This window comes from Archocentrus centrarchus, chromosome 10, assembly GCF_007364275.1.
Source record: "Archocentrus centrarchus isolate MPI-CPG fArcCen1 chromosome 10, fArcCen1, whole genome shotgun sequence".
In the NCBI taxonomy this organism is placed as follows: domain Eukaryota; kingdom Metazoa; phylum Chordata; class Actinopteri; order Cichliformes; family Cichlidae; genus Archocentrus; species Archocentrus centrarchus.
Window position 1 is genome coordinate 12,800,510 of NC_044355.1, and position 17,238 is coordinate 12,817,747.

The window sequence follows — 17,238 nt, forward strand, 5'->3', positions numbered from 1 at the left end:
GAGCTGCTCAGCACACCCACGGTCTCATGCAGAGGGTGATGGGGGTTGTCCATAATGTATTTCAGCTTTGCTAACATCCTCCTCTCACCCACCATCATCACAGACTCCAGACTCCAGTTCCCTGGGAGAAAAGGCCTTGTTGATGCCAGAGGTCAGAGAAGAATGGATTGATTCAAACTGATAGGAAGGCAACAGTAACTGAAATTACCCTGGTGCCACTCCTGTCAGCTAAGACAGGACACTCCTGGGCCGCTATAGCAGTTACACTGTACTAAATAATTTCTGTACAGTTTCCTGCACTGAAGTCCTCCTGTTGGCGCCCTCTCAGCAGGTGATTTGTCGACCCCCGTGGCGTGATCTGGCACTAAGGTATTTCCAGCCTCGGTAAAGTAGACGTGGCAATGACGTCAGTGCCGGAAATTGACCGGATTGGAACTTTAACTCCTGGGTAGAGTAGTGTTCATCAGACAAAATCAAGGGCTTAGAATATGTTGCGATACCGATTCAGGTGAGTTAGAACCCAACTAGCTTTGTTTATTGAATAAAATTAAAGCTCACGCTGTCAGTGAAGTCGGTTTTCACCGAGGTGAGGAGGCAGGAGGGACCGTTGGAAGCCCGGTTAGCTCTCTGGAGCTAAAGTTAGCCGCTGGTTAGCCGGTCAGGCCGCGATCAGCTGTGTGTCGTGACGGGCGGCCTTCATACCAAACAGAGCCGGTCCAGGCTCCACATAATCACCGTTACTAAGGAATTTTTATATTTAGCTCCTCTGTTTATTTATGTGTGCCTTTGCGCGGTTATTCGCGCTTTATTACCCCGCTGACGCGGTCCTTTCGATGAATTTTTGTCTTTTTTGTCTGTTGAATTTGAAGCTGTCGGCCTGTGAAGCTAACAGGTGGCTTTTCCCCCCCAAGACATGAAGGATAACCACTCTTGGTGTGAATTTGTCCGTACGGGAGGTTTCTATTTATCCATCAGATAGACCATAGGAGGAGGAGGACCCGGCAGCCCAGGCGGTGTTTGGTCTACAGCGGGCTGGTGACTCATAATCAGCGGCAACTGACGTGCCGTGACCGGACACTCGAGTTCCAGTCAGCCTGTAATCTCTCCAGGGCAGACAGGTCTGTTGTGTCTAAAAAGACAGCCACTCATCACCCTCCCAGACCTATTATAGTTTCATATTTTTATTGTTTATTGGGTTTCTTAGCTTTAATTAAATTTATTTTCAGAGTTGATTTGGTCGTTTTCAGCTTAGTTTAAAACATTTTCCCATTATAAGTTTACATGTTTTTTTTTGTTTTTTTAATCTAATTCCGGGGACAAGGCTACAGTAGGTATTACAATACAAATACAACGCGCCATGTCTTCCCAGTCTCAATAACAAATGCACCAAATCCTCCGGATGCTTGCTGTGCAATTTTGACCACAATGACGCAGAGTAAGATCAAGTAATGTGGGAGTAGACAAGAGTTAGCTCAAAACTTTATAACAGGGCAGCTCAAATAACAGTTACTGTTCTGTTTTTTTGTATCTTGTAATTTTGGACTTGGCTTTACTTTTGCTTTTGGTTCCTTGTAATTCTCCTCTCTGTGAATACCCAAATAACAGTGACAAATGTGATTTACATTCTTTTCCAGGCTCAAAGTGGGCCTTTGAGGCATGATTACTTAATAGTTAAGATTGATCATGATCATTAATAAAGAAAAATGTAGTCTAAAAAGCCATTTTAAGTGAGCAAATTAAAAACCCTACTGGGTAAATCACAGTCTTGGTTATTTCTTTGGAGGAAGGCTTGCATTTTTTTTTTTTTTTTTGGATGCAGGTAACCCTGGGTAGTGATGGTAAAAACATCTCAACAAATTCAAATTGTCTTCTGTATTTTATTTTAAAGAACCACATTCTTTTTGTTATGATATAGTTTTGTACCCCTAAATATCACTGTTTTTATTGATCTCAATAATGCATGTTTGTGTGATATAATAATCGGCACTTAGAATGTGAAACCATTAGACACATTTATTTAGCCATGTTTTTTTTTTTTTTTTTAAATAATGTAATATTTAGGTTTTATTTCATATTGAATTGATGATGGAGGGTTTTTTTTTTGTTTGTTTTTTAGGTCAAGCAAAATCAGAATCATAAATTCTGTTGTTTGACTAATTGATTCATTTAAAATAAGTTTTCTTCTTATCACAAGTTACACGTCATGCCCTCTTTTAAATGTATTTCTCCATCTCATATCCTCTACTTTGTTCCTCCTGTAGCAGAATGGAGTCCAGCCCAGTAAGCCAGCGCTCAGTGCCCTCAGGCAGCGCAGTGACTTTACGGTTATGGCCAAGTAAGTTCCTCAAAGTCTGTTTTCTCATATGTTTCCTCATACATATTTGCTGTTCCTTTATTTTCATATTGACTATTACATTTGTTGTATTCATACAGTATTGTCTTCACTGTCTGTCACAGCATATAAAAAGTTGTTTCTCTTAGTTGTAGTTACTGAGTTCGAGTGAAAAGATCTGCCTAGGGCTTTTTTATCTGATTTATCTAAGTAAACATACTTATTTGGTCTGTACATGATGGAGATTTAACTTTTGATTTTTATCCTTGTAGGAGAATTGGTAAAGACTTGAGCAATACGTTTGCCAAACTGGAAAAGCTCACAATTTGTAAGTGTTCATTTAATGTCATTTCAGCTTCATTTCAAATGTTTGAGTGTGTTACCGCCAATGTTATCTACATGCTGTTATTTTAATGTTTTAGTGGCAAAAAGAAAATCTCTATTTGACGACAAGGCGGTGGAAATCGAGGAGCTGACGTATATCATTAAGCAAGTGAGTCAAATTGTCACTGTTCAGTGAAGCATGTCAGTCCTGTTTATATCTAATAAGCGTCATATGCTAAATTCCCCTTTTCTTCATTTATGTCTTAGGACATTAACAGTCTAAACAAACAGATAGCACAGCTGCAGGACTTGGTGAGGTCCCGTGGAGCTCCGGGTGGCCGACACATCCAAACACACTCTAACACTATAGTGGTGTCATTGCAGGTATAGCCATATTATTTTGTACTATATATGTGCAAGTAGTTATTTAAAATCCTGCTAAACTCTAATTTTTAAGCTGTGTTTTGCTCATTGGGACGAGAATTTGAACTTGATCTAAAAAGAAACTTCAACCTTTGAACCTTTTAATGAAGCTCTTTGTGTACAAGTAAAACAGGAACATATGTAGCTAATTAACTGAAAGAATACTAATTTTCAGTAGTTTTGAATCTCATATTTTTTAATAACTAAATGAAGCAGCACTTTTGTTACCTTTTTGTTATTCGCAGTCAAAGCTGGCGTCTATGTCCAATGACTTCAAATCGGTCCTAGAAGTCAGAACAGAGGTGAGAACCGCGTCAACATTCAAAGGCAAACAGTGATAATACGTAAAGCTCTCTGTATAAGGCAGTGGTTTCTTCTGTCTTTGACTCTTCATCATTTGACTCTTCTGCAGAACCTGAAGCAGCAGCGTAGCAGAAGAGAGCAGTTCTCGCAGCCTCCAGTGTCGTCTTCTCCTCTCATGGCCAACAACTTCAGTAAGTCTGCATCTCAGCTTCATGTTTCAAGTTGCTCATTCTGATTTTTAACAAGGGTCTAGTATTAAAGTAAACAATGCATGCTTTGTATCTTAATGAAGGCGTGTTCACTCTATCCTGAATATTGTTTGTGTGAAAAGTTTTGCCTCAACCACATTTTGTGGAGCTTAAGGGCTGCAGGTGGTTTAAACTTTGGCAGTATCGACATGCAGCACGTTAGCTTCTGTAATACAGGCGAGGGTAAAAGCGGACCGGAAACATGGCTGGTTTTGGACTGGCTGATGTAATGTAATGTAATGTTACATTTATGGTCATGTGCAATCATCTAAAAGTGTGGACTCCTCCAGCAAATGAGAACAGTCGTTACTCGACACATACAAAGAGTGTATTAGAGTGAACACACCGTGATTGGTTCTTTGTTGTGTCTTGGAGGCAAATACTCGACATGGCTGGCTCCTGCTCAATTCATCGTTCTGCTAAAATGATTGATTAAACATTTTGCTGAACAGGCTTCTTACCAGAGACCCTCTAATGAGCGCAGCGAGCTCAAGTGCTTATGTACATGCATTTACACTGCCAGTAAAAAGTTCATAAACAGCCTTTATTTCAGCATTTTTGACTAAATACCATGTAAAATGCTCACTGTAAATGCTTTGAAATTTTAGAAAGGAAAAAGACGGATATTAAGAATGATTTTAAATAAATTTATTGGGGATAACCCAGGTCCAAATGAAAATTGGCTCAATTATTATCTCTGAAATGAGACACTTAGCCGATTTTGTTTATCATTTGACAGATGATGGGATAAATATTTAAGCTTCTCTACTTGACTCAGTGTTTAAAGTTTAATGGGAAAAATACCTCCTAAAAGGTACTTGGTATAACCCTTGTGACAGACAAATATATGCACAAAAAAATCACTTATTAACAGAATAGACAACTTTTTAGTGTACATTCACTCGTTCATTTATCCTTTCTAATTTTGATGTACTTACACTGAGCATGTTGCTTGAGTTTTTTCAAAAATGGCACTGGTTGTGGAGAAGTTTTGACTGCCAGTGTACTTTTCCAAACAGCACCTGTTGTAATAGGAAACTGCTCAAAGTCCTTGTGAATGATTACTATTGTATTTGGTCCTCTGTAATGCAAAAATGAAAAAATATTTTAGGGAGCCGCAAAAAAGGGGCCCAGGAGCCGCATGCAGCTCGTGAGCCGCGCAATGACTGCCAGGGCTATACAACCGCAAATTTAAAAGGTATTTCCCGGGAATGTTTTGACTCTCCCAGCGGGTATAACTAGCTACTGTATGTGCCCGCTGTTCTTTCTGCTTTTCCCCCCGTACCATAGAAGATTTCTGTGATCATGTGTGTGTTGTATTTTTTTGTGTGCGTGTGTGTCCCTGCAGATGGCTCGGTCCTGATGCAGGAAGAGTCCCGGAGCCGGGGGGATGTGGCCATTGATATGGACTCTCCGACAAACCCCTTGCAGCTCCAACTTATTGATGAGCAGGTAGGATGTTGGTGCTTTTTTGCTAAAGTCAGACAGATGGTGAAGAACATGTGCTTATGAGGGAACAGTTGATTATTGGACTGGTAGAATATTAGGGCAGATAATCAGCATTTTTCCAATTACCAATGTCAGTTTTTTTTACTGATCTCTGATAAAATAAATTCATTTAAAATTGGGCAGATTTCTTGCTACATCATTTTTTAATGTATAGAAAATTAAATGTTTGAAGCATGTTTGTTCTAAATTTTGACACCAATATTTATTTGTTTCTCTGCAAATCTATATTGGCTCCAAATCTCTTGCCTTCAGCTGATATTTAGTGCTTATAATGTGCTTGCACAAAAAAAAATCAAGTCTGTAGTGAGGTTTACCACAACAAGACTGACTTTTATGCAAGATTAACTTAACTTAAATATTAGATTAAAATTCTATGTGTCCTTTTTGTGGCTACAGGACTCGTACATCCAGAGCCGCGCAGACACCATGCAGAACATCGAGAGCACCATCGTGGAACTGGGCTCCATATTCCAGCAGCTGGCGCACATGGTCAAGGAACAAGAGGAGACCATCCAGAGGTGAGCTAGGAATGGAAACTGACGAGGTTCGGGGGGATAAAAGAGAGTTTTACATGAGTGAAAATGAGAGAGGGTGGAAGTGACACATTTATTATAGCATCTTGTTTTCAGAGGACTTAGAAAAGGAATAAAATGTGATAATCAGAATAAAGGAAAAGGAGTAACTTATTGAAAATATAAGTAGTATGGTTTGAAATAACAAAAAAGAGCATGCTTCAGTGAGTGAGAAGAAGATTTGGAGCAAATACTTTAAGGTAACTTATGCCAGTCAGAGGAGCCTGAAACAAAAGCTTTTACCAACTTTCTTTGATACAAACGAGACATTAAAGAGAAAATTCTGATTTCATAACTTGAAATGGAAGGAGCAAAAAATGTTATATTTCGAAATTAATTGGTACACAGTGAAATTGATATCTTAAATCAAAAGGAAGTCATTGTTAGTGATTGATGACAAACATACTGATATTGTGAATAAGGTTATTTTTCAGTGTCAGTAAGCATATAAGCCTATGAAATTGATGTTCAGACGATGTATTATGTGAAATAAAATTATTTGAGTTAGTATTGGACTTTCCTTAGTCTTTAAAATAAAAGAAAAATAGACAGATTTTATACAAGCTGATGAGAGGTAAAAGCAGTCCACAGTTTCACTGGCTTGTGTCTTCACAGGATCGACGCAAACGTGGAGGACACCCAGCTGAACGTGGAGGCCGCCCACACAGAGATCCTCAAATACTTCCAGTCGGTCTCCTCCAACCGCTGGCTGATGATCAAGATCTTTCTGGTCCTCGTCGTCTTCTTCATCATCTTTGTCGTCTTCTTTGCTTAAAGGAGAGAGGAGCGGTCGACGTCAGGGGAAAACCGTTCCGAATGAGGGAGAATAAAATTAAAGCTAGACTGGGACGACGTATTTTGAGACTTCTCTATCACGGTTTCATGGAGGCTTTTGGGATCCACTCAAATATGGACCTGTCAGTTAGTCCCAAGCCACAAACTTTCAGTCTTAATTAGACACTTCAGTGGAGAATGAAGATGTTGAACTCTCAAATAAAATAAATAAATGGTCTAAAAATTCCCACTTTGTATAGAGAGAGAGAGAGAGCAAAAAGCTGCTCTGTATTGTACTTTGACCAACTATTCATAAACATTTACTCAAATGGCTCTAATTTAATGGTTTGATTCTGCAAACTGTCTTATGGTTGATTTCTTGTTTACCCCTTTTACTACATGTCATCCTTTCTAATTATTATTTCAAAGCCAAACAGTAGAACTGGACTTAATCCTCAGATTATTTTGCTTCATAGTGTACCTGCCTTTTTCTGGAACAGCATAACTGTCTCTCATTTATCAGCAATTCTTAACCCACCACCATTCAGCTATGATGTGGAATATATATTTTTTTTATTTTAATCCAGTTATTTTCTATTTTGCTTCATTTGCCAAATGGGTACTGTTATTGAACTGTGACACAATACAGAGAGACTCGCTGTGGTCCAAGAAGGCAGTCATAGCCAGCTGAAGGGAAGTTTGCAGTGTATTTGAGCCAGGAGCTGTAAGAAATATTATGTAACAGCACTGTTTTTAAATGAAGCTGTGTGGTGAGCAGCCTTCGGGGAGGTTTAACGGTCAAAAAGGTTTAAACCTTACTCACCGAGTGCTGCAGAAGGATCAGTGCGTATGAAGGGGTAACACTGGTTGTGAAGTGACTGGTTCCCTGGAAGTGTCTGGTTGGATACCTGTGCACCTCATTATCTTCCTAATGTACAGGATGTTATTTAAATGACCACAGCTTTTAAAAAAAAAAAAAGTTCCTATTTTTCCTGCTTTTTTTTTTGTTTGTTTGTTTTTTTTTTTTTGTTTTTTTTAGCCAAATGCCTTGACTTCGGTGTATAAAGTGCAAATAGTTATAATGATGTATTGCACATTAATAAAACAGTAATGGGGTGCTGGCATTCATGTGTGAGATTTTCTCGTGATAAGAGGATTAGTCAGCAGTGCTTTAATTAGCTGTGACTGGTGCTGCAGTTTATATTTAGTCTTTTTTTCTTTCTTTTTTTTTAATTTTTACAACAATGCAGATGTCAGACAGATTTGCATCTAAACATTTAGTCTCAAATGTTTGATGCTTCTGTTTTTTTTAAAAAAAGACATTTTTGTGAAAAAGCAGTGTTTTAATTACACAGAAGAGATCAGAACATGGTGTAGTAACAACAATATGAATCTAGTTATTTTCTGCTTGCAAGGCTTTGCTTGATGGGAGAGCACCTGTTAACTGAGCTGGTCATCTGAGCCAGACTGTGGCTGCTGAGTCTACAGAAGATGGCTGTCCTGTTACATAATGTGTTTTTGTTTATGTGATGTGTTCCTTATTTATCAGACAGCCCTTTTTTTGTTTTTTTTTTACCTATTATTCTTAATTTATCTCAGTACAGTAATAATGATTGATGCTCATGTTAAACATGGCTCATGTTTAAAACTATGAGGTCAATAATCCCTGTGAACCAACAACTCAGAATTCAGACTGCTCTAAATGCTCATTTGTTTCTTTCTCCCTGTCTCCTGGATCTGTATGTCACCCCAGCCATTGGAGGGGAGGGAGATGGATAGTGGATATAATGGACAGTGTTGAAGATGGAGCTGCCAGGTAGGAGATAAATAGCAAGACCACAACGAAGGTTCATGGACATAGTAAAGGAAGACATGGAGGAGGTTGGTGGGACTGAGGTGGATGCTAGGGATAGATTGAGATGGAGAGAGATGATCCACTGTGGCAAGAGAGCAGCCGAAAGAAGATCTGTATTCAGGCACAGAAACCCCACCCATCTGTTACCAATCAGAATAAAGCGGTCTTAAAGTGCAAGGAGCTAATATAGCTTGTTTCAGGCCCAGTCTTAGACAAAGAGGGATTATTTTGAAGTGTGAATTAGGCAAAACTACTCAAAAATATGAGGTGAAATGAGCATAATAGGACCCCTCAGATTTGATACAGGGATTTATGCCTTTCTCATTAGAAACTGTAATAGGGCTAGTGTTTTATGGATTTCTCATATAGTGCCATAGTCATATCAAAATGTTAGTTTGTCCAGTACTTTGGTTTAATACCCACAAAACTAATTTGTATTTAGTGTGTTTGGTCTTATTTACATAAAACAATATCAAAGAGCAGTTTCACATTTACCCAACAGAAATCATCAGAACAATAATTCTTTCTCTAAAGCTGCCAGTGAGGGAATCTATTTAAGTCCTCTCTTGACTTTTTTCCATCTTTTGAAAGAAGCAAAAAAATTTAGAAAGAAACATTTTTCAAATTTATATTTGTCCCTTGTTTCCGTGACAGCTACCTTTCCTCTGTCCTTTCTTCCCCATATTAATGCTTGTCCTGTATAATCTGGACTCACCTACTTTTCTCTCTGACTCCTACAGATTCTCCTCCCCTCCCTTGCACATGGCCCTCTGCATTATTTCTCTCCTGACTCCCCCACCTATTCTCAACCCTGAGCACTCTGCTCTATAGGGGTGATCTCCGGCATGCTCTTACTCCTTCCCTTCCTCGCCCTGGACTTTATGGCTTCCTCCTCCCCTTCGCCATCCTCCTCATCATCAGACCAATCCACCTGCTGCTGCAGGTTCCCCCTGGAGCCTCTCAAGGTGCTGCCCTTTAGGAAATGCCCTGTGCGGAACTTTGTGCGGAAAGTGACAAAGGAGAGGCTCTTGCTGCGCTGCTGCTTCTCAAATGGCACGTCCTGAGTCGGAACCTCATCGTTTCCATTCATCTCATCCACGCAGTCGCGCAGCACAGAGCGGAACAGCCGAGGAACCTCATGAACCTCGGGCTCCATCTGTGACACCAGCCTCCTGAACCTGCAGCAGCAGGAAGGGAGTTAAATGTAATAGGAGCAGACTTAGATTCACACTTCTCTGTAGGCAAGGCAAAACAAAAACAACAGGTACCAAAGCAGGCAGAAGCAGACAGAATAATATGAGCCTCACCTTAACTTTTAAAGGTTAACTTTAATAACTGTGGATCTGACAGTTGTGTAGATCAGCAAGTTATTGCTTAGAGTATAATAAGGATTAGACTGGAATCCTGCAGCTCTCTCTTCTTTGAATAGTGTCTCTGGGTTTTACTTTCAGCTCCATCTTTTTCCTGCCAGCCTATCTCTATGTCAGCCCCTCTTTCTTACCTGACGATCACAGGCCCACACTGTGCAGGAGGGATCTTGGCACAGAGGTCTTGCAGCTCCAGCAGGTCATTGGGAGTGAGCTCGTAGGGTTGTGGGGTCGGGGTGCTTGCCAGCCAGCTGTAGTCTGCTGTAGAGGAAGAGCTGCGACGGCGGCGCCGACCCTCTGTTGCCCTTTCTAAGCGGATACGTTCAGTGCGCTTGACCATGGCTCCCAGCTCCAGCATCAGAGTATTGGTTACCAGCTCCTCAGTAGTTCGCTGGCCGGGCACTTTGGGCTCAAGGGTGAAAACAGCAGACCAAGGAAACATCTGGGAAGGAAGCACAGAGTTGGTGAAAAAGAAACAATCTGTAAGATGTGACCTTCAGCATGTTTGAGTTCAGAGTATTTAAAGCAAATGATCACATAGAGACCATTAAAGTCACCTCAGCAGCCAATCTGTAAAGTTTAAAACTTTGATGTGATCTAAAATACCTGAAAACCTTAACTGTCTATTTAAGTTTAAAAAAATCATATTAGTTAGAATGGTCCTATGTTAATGCAAACATGTTTCTCAATGACACATGAGCTTACTGTTCTAACTTCTCTCCTGCTTGTTAGTGGATATATGTAACTGTTGTCTTACCTTCATGAAACAAGGGTTACAAAGTCGCAGTATCTTCTCTTCTGATGAATATCCAACACTTGTTTGGTGAAGCCTCTGTCAGCAGCGGGCCTGCATGGCCTTGCGACATTCAAAGTGGATGAAGATCTTGAGACTCCAGCTGGTGGCTCACAGCTACCTGACTGCTTTGCTACCAGTGAAGGTCCCTGACAGACAGTGTGTGTATTTCTGCGAGGGGTGTGTGTAGTATGTGTGCCAGTGTGGGATTGAGAATACATGTAATCCTGTATTAATAAAGAATGAGTGACGAGAGGAGCTTACCTCATGACATGAGTGTACACCTGGGAGAACTGTGTGTGTTTGTGTTTCTGTGTGTGTGACAGCCAGAATTCAGGTGGGGTATTTATATAACAGCATAGGGACTTTGGTATGCTATGTTATTTTGATTTTGCCACTTCTCTTTGCATGTTTTTCATGATTTTATCTCTTGTCTGCAGTAAAGATGTAGTGAAGGTTGCAGGTCACATATACCTTCCTCAAAGACATTTCCAACCACTTTCAGAGTGTGACAGACTCATTTCCAGTCAGTCACGAAACTTAAACCAGCAGAATTTTGGTTTCAAACTGGTAGACATACCATTATACCCAGTACAGTCTTTAAAATAGCATACTGGTAGTCTGAAATATAGTCTTTCAGTGGACAGACAATAATCCTTCAAACACACTGGCAATTACCAGACTGTTGTTACACTAAATTACATAACTACTAACCTAATCTCACTTTCACACACTGGGTGTTAGCCGTCTGTCCCACCAGCTAGCATATGACATTGTATTGTAGATAAGGTAACTGCAGTGTGGTGCCTGGGTTTCCACACCACTCAGCACTGAGCCACCAAATCCCAGATTACATTCAAATCCAGAGCCTACCTGGAAGAATGAGTAGTTGCAATAACTGTCATAATCTAATTACAGCTGCGACACTCAGTGCTGCTGGTGCTGCTGCTGTAATGGAAGGGGAAACAATTCTGACTATTATCAATGTGTGTTGGTTGTTTTAATTAATTTGATGATTTAAAATGCTGCAACTGTACATAAGATGTGACTCTAAAGGCTCACATCTATTGTCCTCACCCAACATCTGATAAACAAAGGAAAATCATAACACCAGTCAAACACACATTCAGGCATTTTTCATAGGAGTGGCCAAGCTGAGGCCATTATTTACACTGGGCAGGGAAAGAAACTGACGTGTCCTTCTTTTCTCATCTGCGTGGCATATTGCTGTGGGCTAAACACACTGTTCACAAAATTAAAGGAACACTCAATCATCACAGTATAACAAAGTCAGTTAAACTTCAGGGATCTCAATCTTTCCAGTTAGGAAGCATAAGCCATTATGGTTCATTTCAGATGCAAATAAAGGTGACAACAGCTTCACTGGAGAGGCAACAAGAAGACAGCCCCCCAAAATGGGAATCATTTTATCTGTCTTGACTGATTTTTCTTTAGTTCTGATTTTTCCTAGTGTCCTTGTCACTGCTGGTAGCATGAGAAAGCACCAGCAGCCCATTCAGGTTGCATAGACAGCTCCTCCAGGATGGCACACCCATAAGTGCCATGGCACGAAGGTTTGCTATGTCTCCCAGCACAGTCCAAAAAGTGTAGATAGATACCAGGAGACAGACTGTTACAGGTGGAGAGCAGGACATCAATTCAGCAGCAGGACTGGTATCTGCTCCTTTTTGTGAAGAGGAGCAGGAAGAGCACTGTGCATGCACATGAATACCTAGGGGGAGGTCATTTCGGAGGGCTCTGGCAGTCTGTGGCCACCACCACCATTTGTATTTTTGGGGGCTGTCTTGTTGTTGCCTCTTTAGTCCACCTGTTGTCACTGTGTTATACTGTGATGATCAAGTATGAGCAATACAGTGGATTTTTTAGCTTCTCATTTTTTTCATTTGCACATGCAGGCATGGCTACAATGTAGAAGTACACCATGTGGACTCATGTAGAAGTACACCATGTGGACTCACACATTAATAAGCCTTTTGTGTTTATATCCCCCAAATGACTAGCAGATACTCTGGTTTTGTTCTGTTTTAAATGTTGATAAAACTTATGAAACAATTACAGTTTAAATGGTTTGTTGGACTGTTACATAAACTGAACAACAGCAGCAAATAAATATTAAAATAAATAAAGTATTTAAAGGATGGAAGTTAGTGCATATCCTTTTAACTGGGTGGAGCAGCCAAACTTCAGGGGTGGATCCTTGCTTTGCCCCTGCCAAACAGTGCCAGCGTGACTAAGATAAGATTTCAAGCTTTCACTGTAGCACAGAGAAACTTTCTTTATTAGGCTACTTTGTTTCTTTACTTGTGGAAAACCCAGAATTTATCCATCTAACCATTTCTTACCTGTACCATTTTATTAAAGTGTTTTTGGACTCTTAAAGTACATGTAACTACTCAACGATTATACTTAAGAATTTTGTTATTATTATGTGTTTTCTCAAAAGTGTGAGCCCCCACGCTCAGTAGCTCTTTGCTAATCTTCTGTTGACATCAAAGAAAAGTTAAATGTTTCTAGGTGTTTATTTCAGGTGTGATGGGTAATTTGTTCCCTCGCCACTCAGTTCTTCAAATCTAATGAGTGTGTCTGTGTGCAATGCTGATTCTGTGTGAGTATCTCTTAAATGTAGTTTAATCAAACTGAAATCTTTTTAGCTCTTTCTTCAGTATCATTTGGCAGATTGACAGGTAGATCAGGTCACCTGTATATACTGTCAATGACTTGATGAAGGTTAACATAAGAAAAGCAGATTATTTATTCCTTTTTTTTCTTATATTGTAACAGTTTTATCAAGGTTATTATGACTAAAAATAAACTAAAACTAAATTTAGATTTAAGTCTTAGTAGATTAAAAAAATACTAAAATAAAAATAAAAACTATACTTTTGAAAAAAAACTGAAATGATATTCAGCACTAAAAAAAAATAAAAAAATAGAAAAATATACAGGTCTTTGGTTATATGCTTTGTCAATTTGATAGTTTTTGTTATCACAATCTGCCTGATGATTTTTAGTGCATTTGTTTATTGAGTCTTTTTTTTTTTTTTGTCTACATAACTGTGAGTGAGTCAAGTGCCTTCAAAAAGAAAAAGAGCTGTAGTTGTAATATCAGCTTCTTAAACGGTGACAAATACTCTCCTTAGTATAAATGCAAAAAAAAAAAGCACTGAACATTAACGAAACTAAAACAAATTCGCTTTGGAAACTACCTGAAAAAACAGTGAATTGAAAACAAAGACTCAAACTAAACAGAAACAGAAACAAAAATTAGAAAATCTCAGATCTTGCTCTTGATGTCCTTTACTGTTAATGAATGTAAATATGTTTATCTAGCCTCGAGTATTAACATTGGATTTATATAAATTTGTACATGTTTAGTAAAAACTGCATGCATTCGCCAATACAGCGAATGATAAATATATACATTTGTATGTTATACAAGCTTTTATTAGTATATATATATTATATATATATATATATATATATATATATATATATATATATATATATATATATATATATATATATATATATATATATATATGTGTGTGTGTGTGTGTGTGTGTGTGTATGTGTAGTAGCACTATATTAGCAGTATATTAGCTACAGAGCAGTCAGTTCCGTTAGCGGCATCACGTTTCCACCGGCACCGGACGTCGCTAGGGGTCATCAGAGGTTCACACCCCCGTGAGGACTTTTCCCAAAACATTCCCCTGCTACGTCACGAGCCCCCGCCCCGCTCCGCCTCGTGCCCCAGCGACTCCGACTTGTCAGCTGCACGAGACGCGCGGCATCTCATCCCTAACGTTTGAAGACTGTCAGTTAACGTTAGCGCTTAGCTCCTGCTGGCTTAAACTTGAAGTTATCGTTGATGAGCAGCGAAGAGCCGGAGCCTGGTTCAAACAGCGGGAACAGAACCCTGTCACGGCTGTGTGTGTGCGCCTCCCCGGCGGCTGGCGCCCTTTGTAACTGAAGCAGTGAATGGTAAGTAGCTTTACTGCATGGCTAGCTGGTAGCATCACCGCTACAGTTGTGTGTCACTCAACGCTGATGGCCCCAAACCGGTGGAAAAGTTAGTATCGGCTTAGTATAGCTGTGACTCACTGCCTGCCGCCGTGGCTGTTAAACTTAAACTGACGTTTTGTTTGAAGTTGTCAGTTGTCGCGTCATGTTTGAACCTCGTGATCAGGCCAGCGTCCAACTTCTGGGTCTCTGCCTACTCTTTCTCCTCCTCCCCTCATCCTTTATTTGTTCATGTCTAATTGATGAAGACTCACTGAGAATATTTTTCGCTTAAAATCAGAAAAATCATATTTCATATTTCCAAAGTCTATGTGATGAACATAAATCTACATAGATTCAAGATAGGTGATTTTTATTTTATTTTACTTTTTTTTTTGTTGCTATTGCTTTCGTCACAGTGTATTTATTATATTGTATATGAGCCATTCTGTTGAAGGTTGTGTTTATGCCAAAAGGTTGGGAATTTCCTTTGTTATTTTAGTTAAAAAAGTTAAAACACAACCTATAATAGCTTAAATAAGTAGTGTGTAGCTGAGTAAAATAAAGTAGAATACAATATGACAAAACAAATATCTCTGTACTGTACAAACACAGTAAAGCCAGATAAGTACAAATTTAAATAAAAAGTAAAATAAAACAATTAAATCTAGTAAAAACAGCAAATATCAGATGACATTTAAATGGCTCTGTGTAACAGAGTGAAAAGTATTAATATTTTGGCTGCTGTAACACAAATGCTCTCACTGTAGGAATGAATAAAAAAATAGCTCATCTTTTTGTATACTCATGACATTCAATGCTTTATTCATTAAGGTGTCATGAGCAATAGTGTGAACTTAATATTATAGATAATATTCTTTAATGCACATTCCCTCATGTCTTATCTAGTAATCCATTGATGTTTGTTTTAAAGAATTGCTTTCTTTTATCATATGATTACTTTGTCTATAAGACCTTCTGCCTTCTCTGCCTCTAGTGGAGGAACAAAAAACATAATTTGTTGCATAAATTATTAGTTTGAAGTCGGTGTCTGTTTTCTGACTTAAGGTAGGTGAGATGTCTTTTCCATCTTGAAAGAAGAGCAAATGGGTTCTTCAAAGAGAAAATGGAATGACAACACAGGATGTTTTAATGCCATGTGAAAAAGAAAGGTAGTTTTTCACAGGACTTTATAGAGTCCTGTGAAAAAACTAAGTATACACAGTACTACATGTAGTCCTGTGAAAACTTTATTTTTCACATGACTTTATGCGTCTGAGACCACTTGCCCAATTCTGTCTCTGGTCTGTGAAAAAGAAAAGGAAAAATATGTTCAAGACTCTGTAATTTCACCCTGACACAGTCATATGTCCTGTATTGTTAAACTAGCACTGCATGAAAAACCTGAATTTCTACCTCAAGATCACCTGCAGGTCTAACTTATTCCTGGTTGGTAACAGCTGTTTACATGCTTTGATTAGAGTCTTTAATTAGTTAATGACAAACTGTGAACTACTACTCAGGTTCTCTCTTCTCAAACACTGCTTTTCTTCTGTATTATATTTTTGTTGATTAAAAATTTTAGTTTATTTTTACTCAGACAAATTATACACTCACTCAGACTCTGGAAAATCCTCTTTTTTTCCACACTTATATATTTTTTTAGTCTAAGCTATAGATTAGTAGTGATAGATAGTTGCTGCCTTTAGCTCTAAGCAGCTTGTGCACCAGCATACTGTTCTCAGTAATGCTCAGATTAGCATTTCATCTTGATGAAACTGAAAACACACTTAAGTCCCTGTACAAAAGTGTTATTGTCCAGTCTTTGTAGACACTCTGGGTGTTATGTGACTGGCTCCTCTCAGTCATAGTCGGGTATTTCTGCCAAGAAGCAGGTAAACGGTGACGTGAGTCGTATGCTATGACAGAAACTATTTGAGTTTGGTGCTGACAGCCTTGGAGCTATAATGCAAGTCAAAGCTGAGCTTTTAATAAACCTCTTTTCAGTCAGGCTTTTCTTCATTCCAATGCTCTCGCTTTTTTATTTTGCTTGCAAACGCAATGTTTTGTACACTGGACTTTAAAACAGCCATCAGATGTGACATTGCCTGATGAAGAAGCTTGGCATGAGCTAGTTAGTGTCCCAGCAGAAATTTGAGAGAGATTATATTTACTTTCAGCTTTCATTGCTGCTTGAGCGTAGCAAGCAGGCTGTGTTGGGGAAACACTGAGTCACAGCTGCCCTGCAGTGACAACCAGTTTCTCCATGAGGGATCAAAGCCATAGCAACATTAAATATGCAACACAACACACAGTCAGAGGCACACATGATTGAAGCATGTTTAGATATACATGCTCTCAACTGGATCCCCTGTACCAACACAAACTTACACACTTAGCCTTCAAATTTTATTTATTTATTTATTTTTAGCAGCAGAGTGGGTTCAGTTATGACTCCATAATATTTTATACAAAAAAACTGTTTGCATTTATTATACCTACACTGTTTTGTATATCTGTGAGAGATATTCTTAAACATTGAAACATAATCATGGTTTAAAATAATCAGGGATTAAAAGTGGAAAACCAAAGGCTGTAAATAAAATAAAAAAAAAAAAAAACATGCATAGATTTCACAACTTTCCATTATGCTTGCCACACCAGTGGGCTAGTTCCTGCTAATAATAATAAATAAAAAACTATGAAAACATTTTTAAG

At 38.9% G+C, this 17,238-nt stretch overlaps 2 protein-coding genes across 2 annotated transcripts; one reads left to right on the top strand and one right to left on the bottom strand.

Annotated features, from left to right (window-relative positions):
* The first annotated feature begins 401 nt into the window (after window positions 1-401).
* Window positions 402-7,609, top strand: stx5a (syntaxin 5A). The gene is given in 13 exon segments (XM_030739733.1): window positions 402-448; window positions 942-1,096; window positions 1,099-1,118; window positions 2,262-2,335; window positions 2,605-2,660; window positions 2,755-2,825; window positions 2,924-3,040; window positions 3,325-3,381; window positions 3,492-3,573; window positions 4,742-4,828; window positions 4,979-5,082; window positions 5,536-5,657; window positions 6,327-7,609. Coding segments are annotated over 13 exon segments (1,152 nt in total). The 3' UTR covers window positions 6,487-7,609.
* A 440-nt stretch (window positions 7,610-8,049) lies between these two features.
* Window positions 8,050-10,715, bottom strand: LOC115786865 (protein RD3). Its single transcript, XM_030739328.1, has 3 exons — window positions 10,465-10,715; window positions 9,842-10,149; window positions 8,050-9,518 (listed from the first exon to the last, which is right to left on the bottom strand). The coding sequence occupies exons 1-3, from the start codon at window positions 10,468-10,470 to the stop codon at window positions 9,146-9,148; spliced, it is 687 nt and encodes a 228-aa protein (XP_030595188.1). The 5' UTR covers window positions 10,471-10,715; the 3' UTR covers window positions 8,050-9,145.
* Window positions 10,716-17,238: the final 6,523 nt, after the last annotated feature.

Coding starts and splice junctions, on each gene's coding strand:
- LOC115786865 (XM_030739328.1), bottom strand. Junction 9,519..9,841: donor TGTGGGCCTGTGATCGTCAG/GTAAGAAAGAGG, acceptor CTGCTGCTGCAG/GTTCAGGAGGCTGGTGTCAC.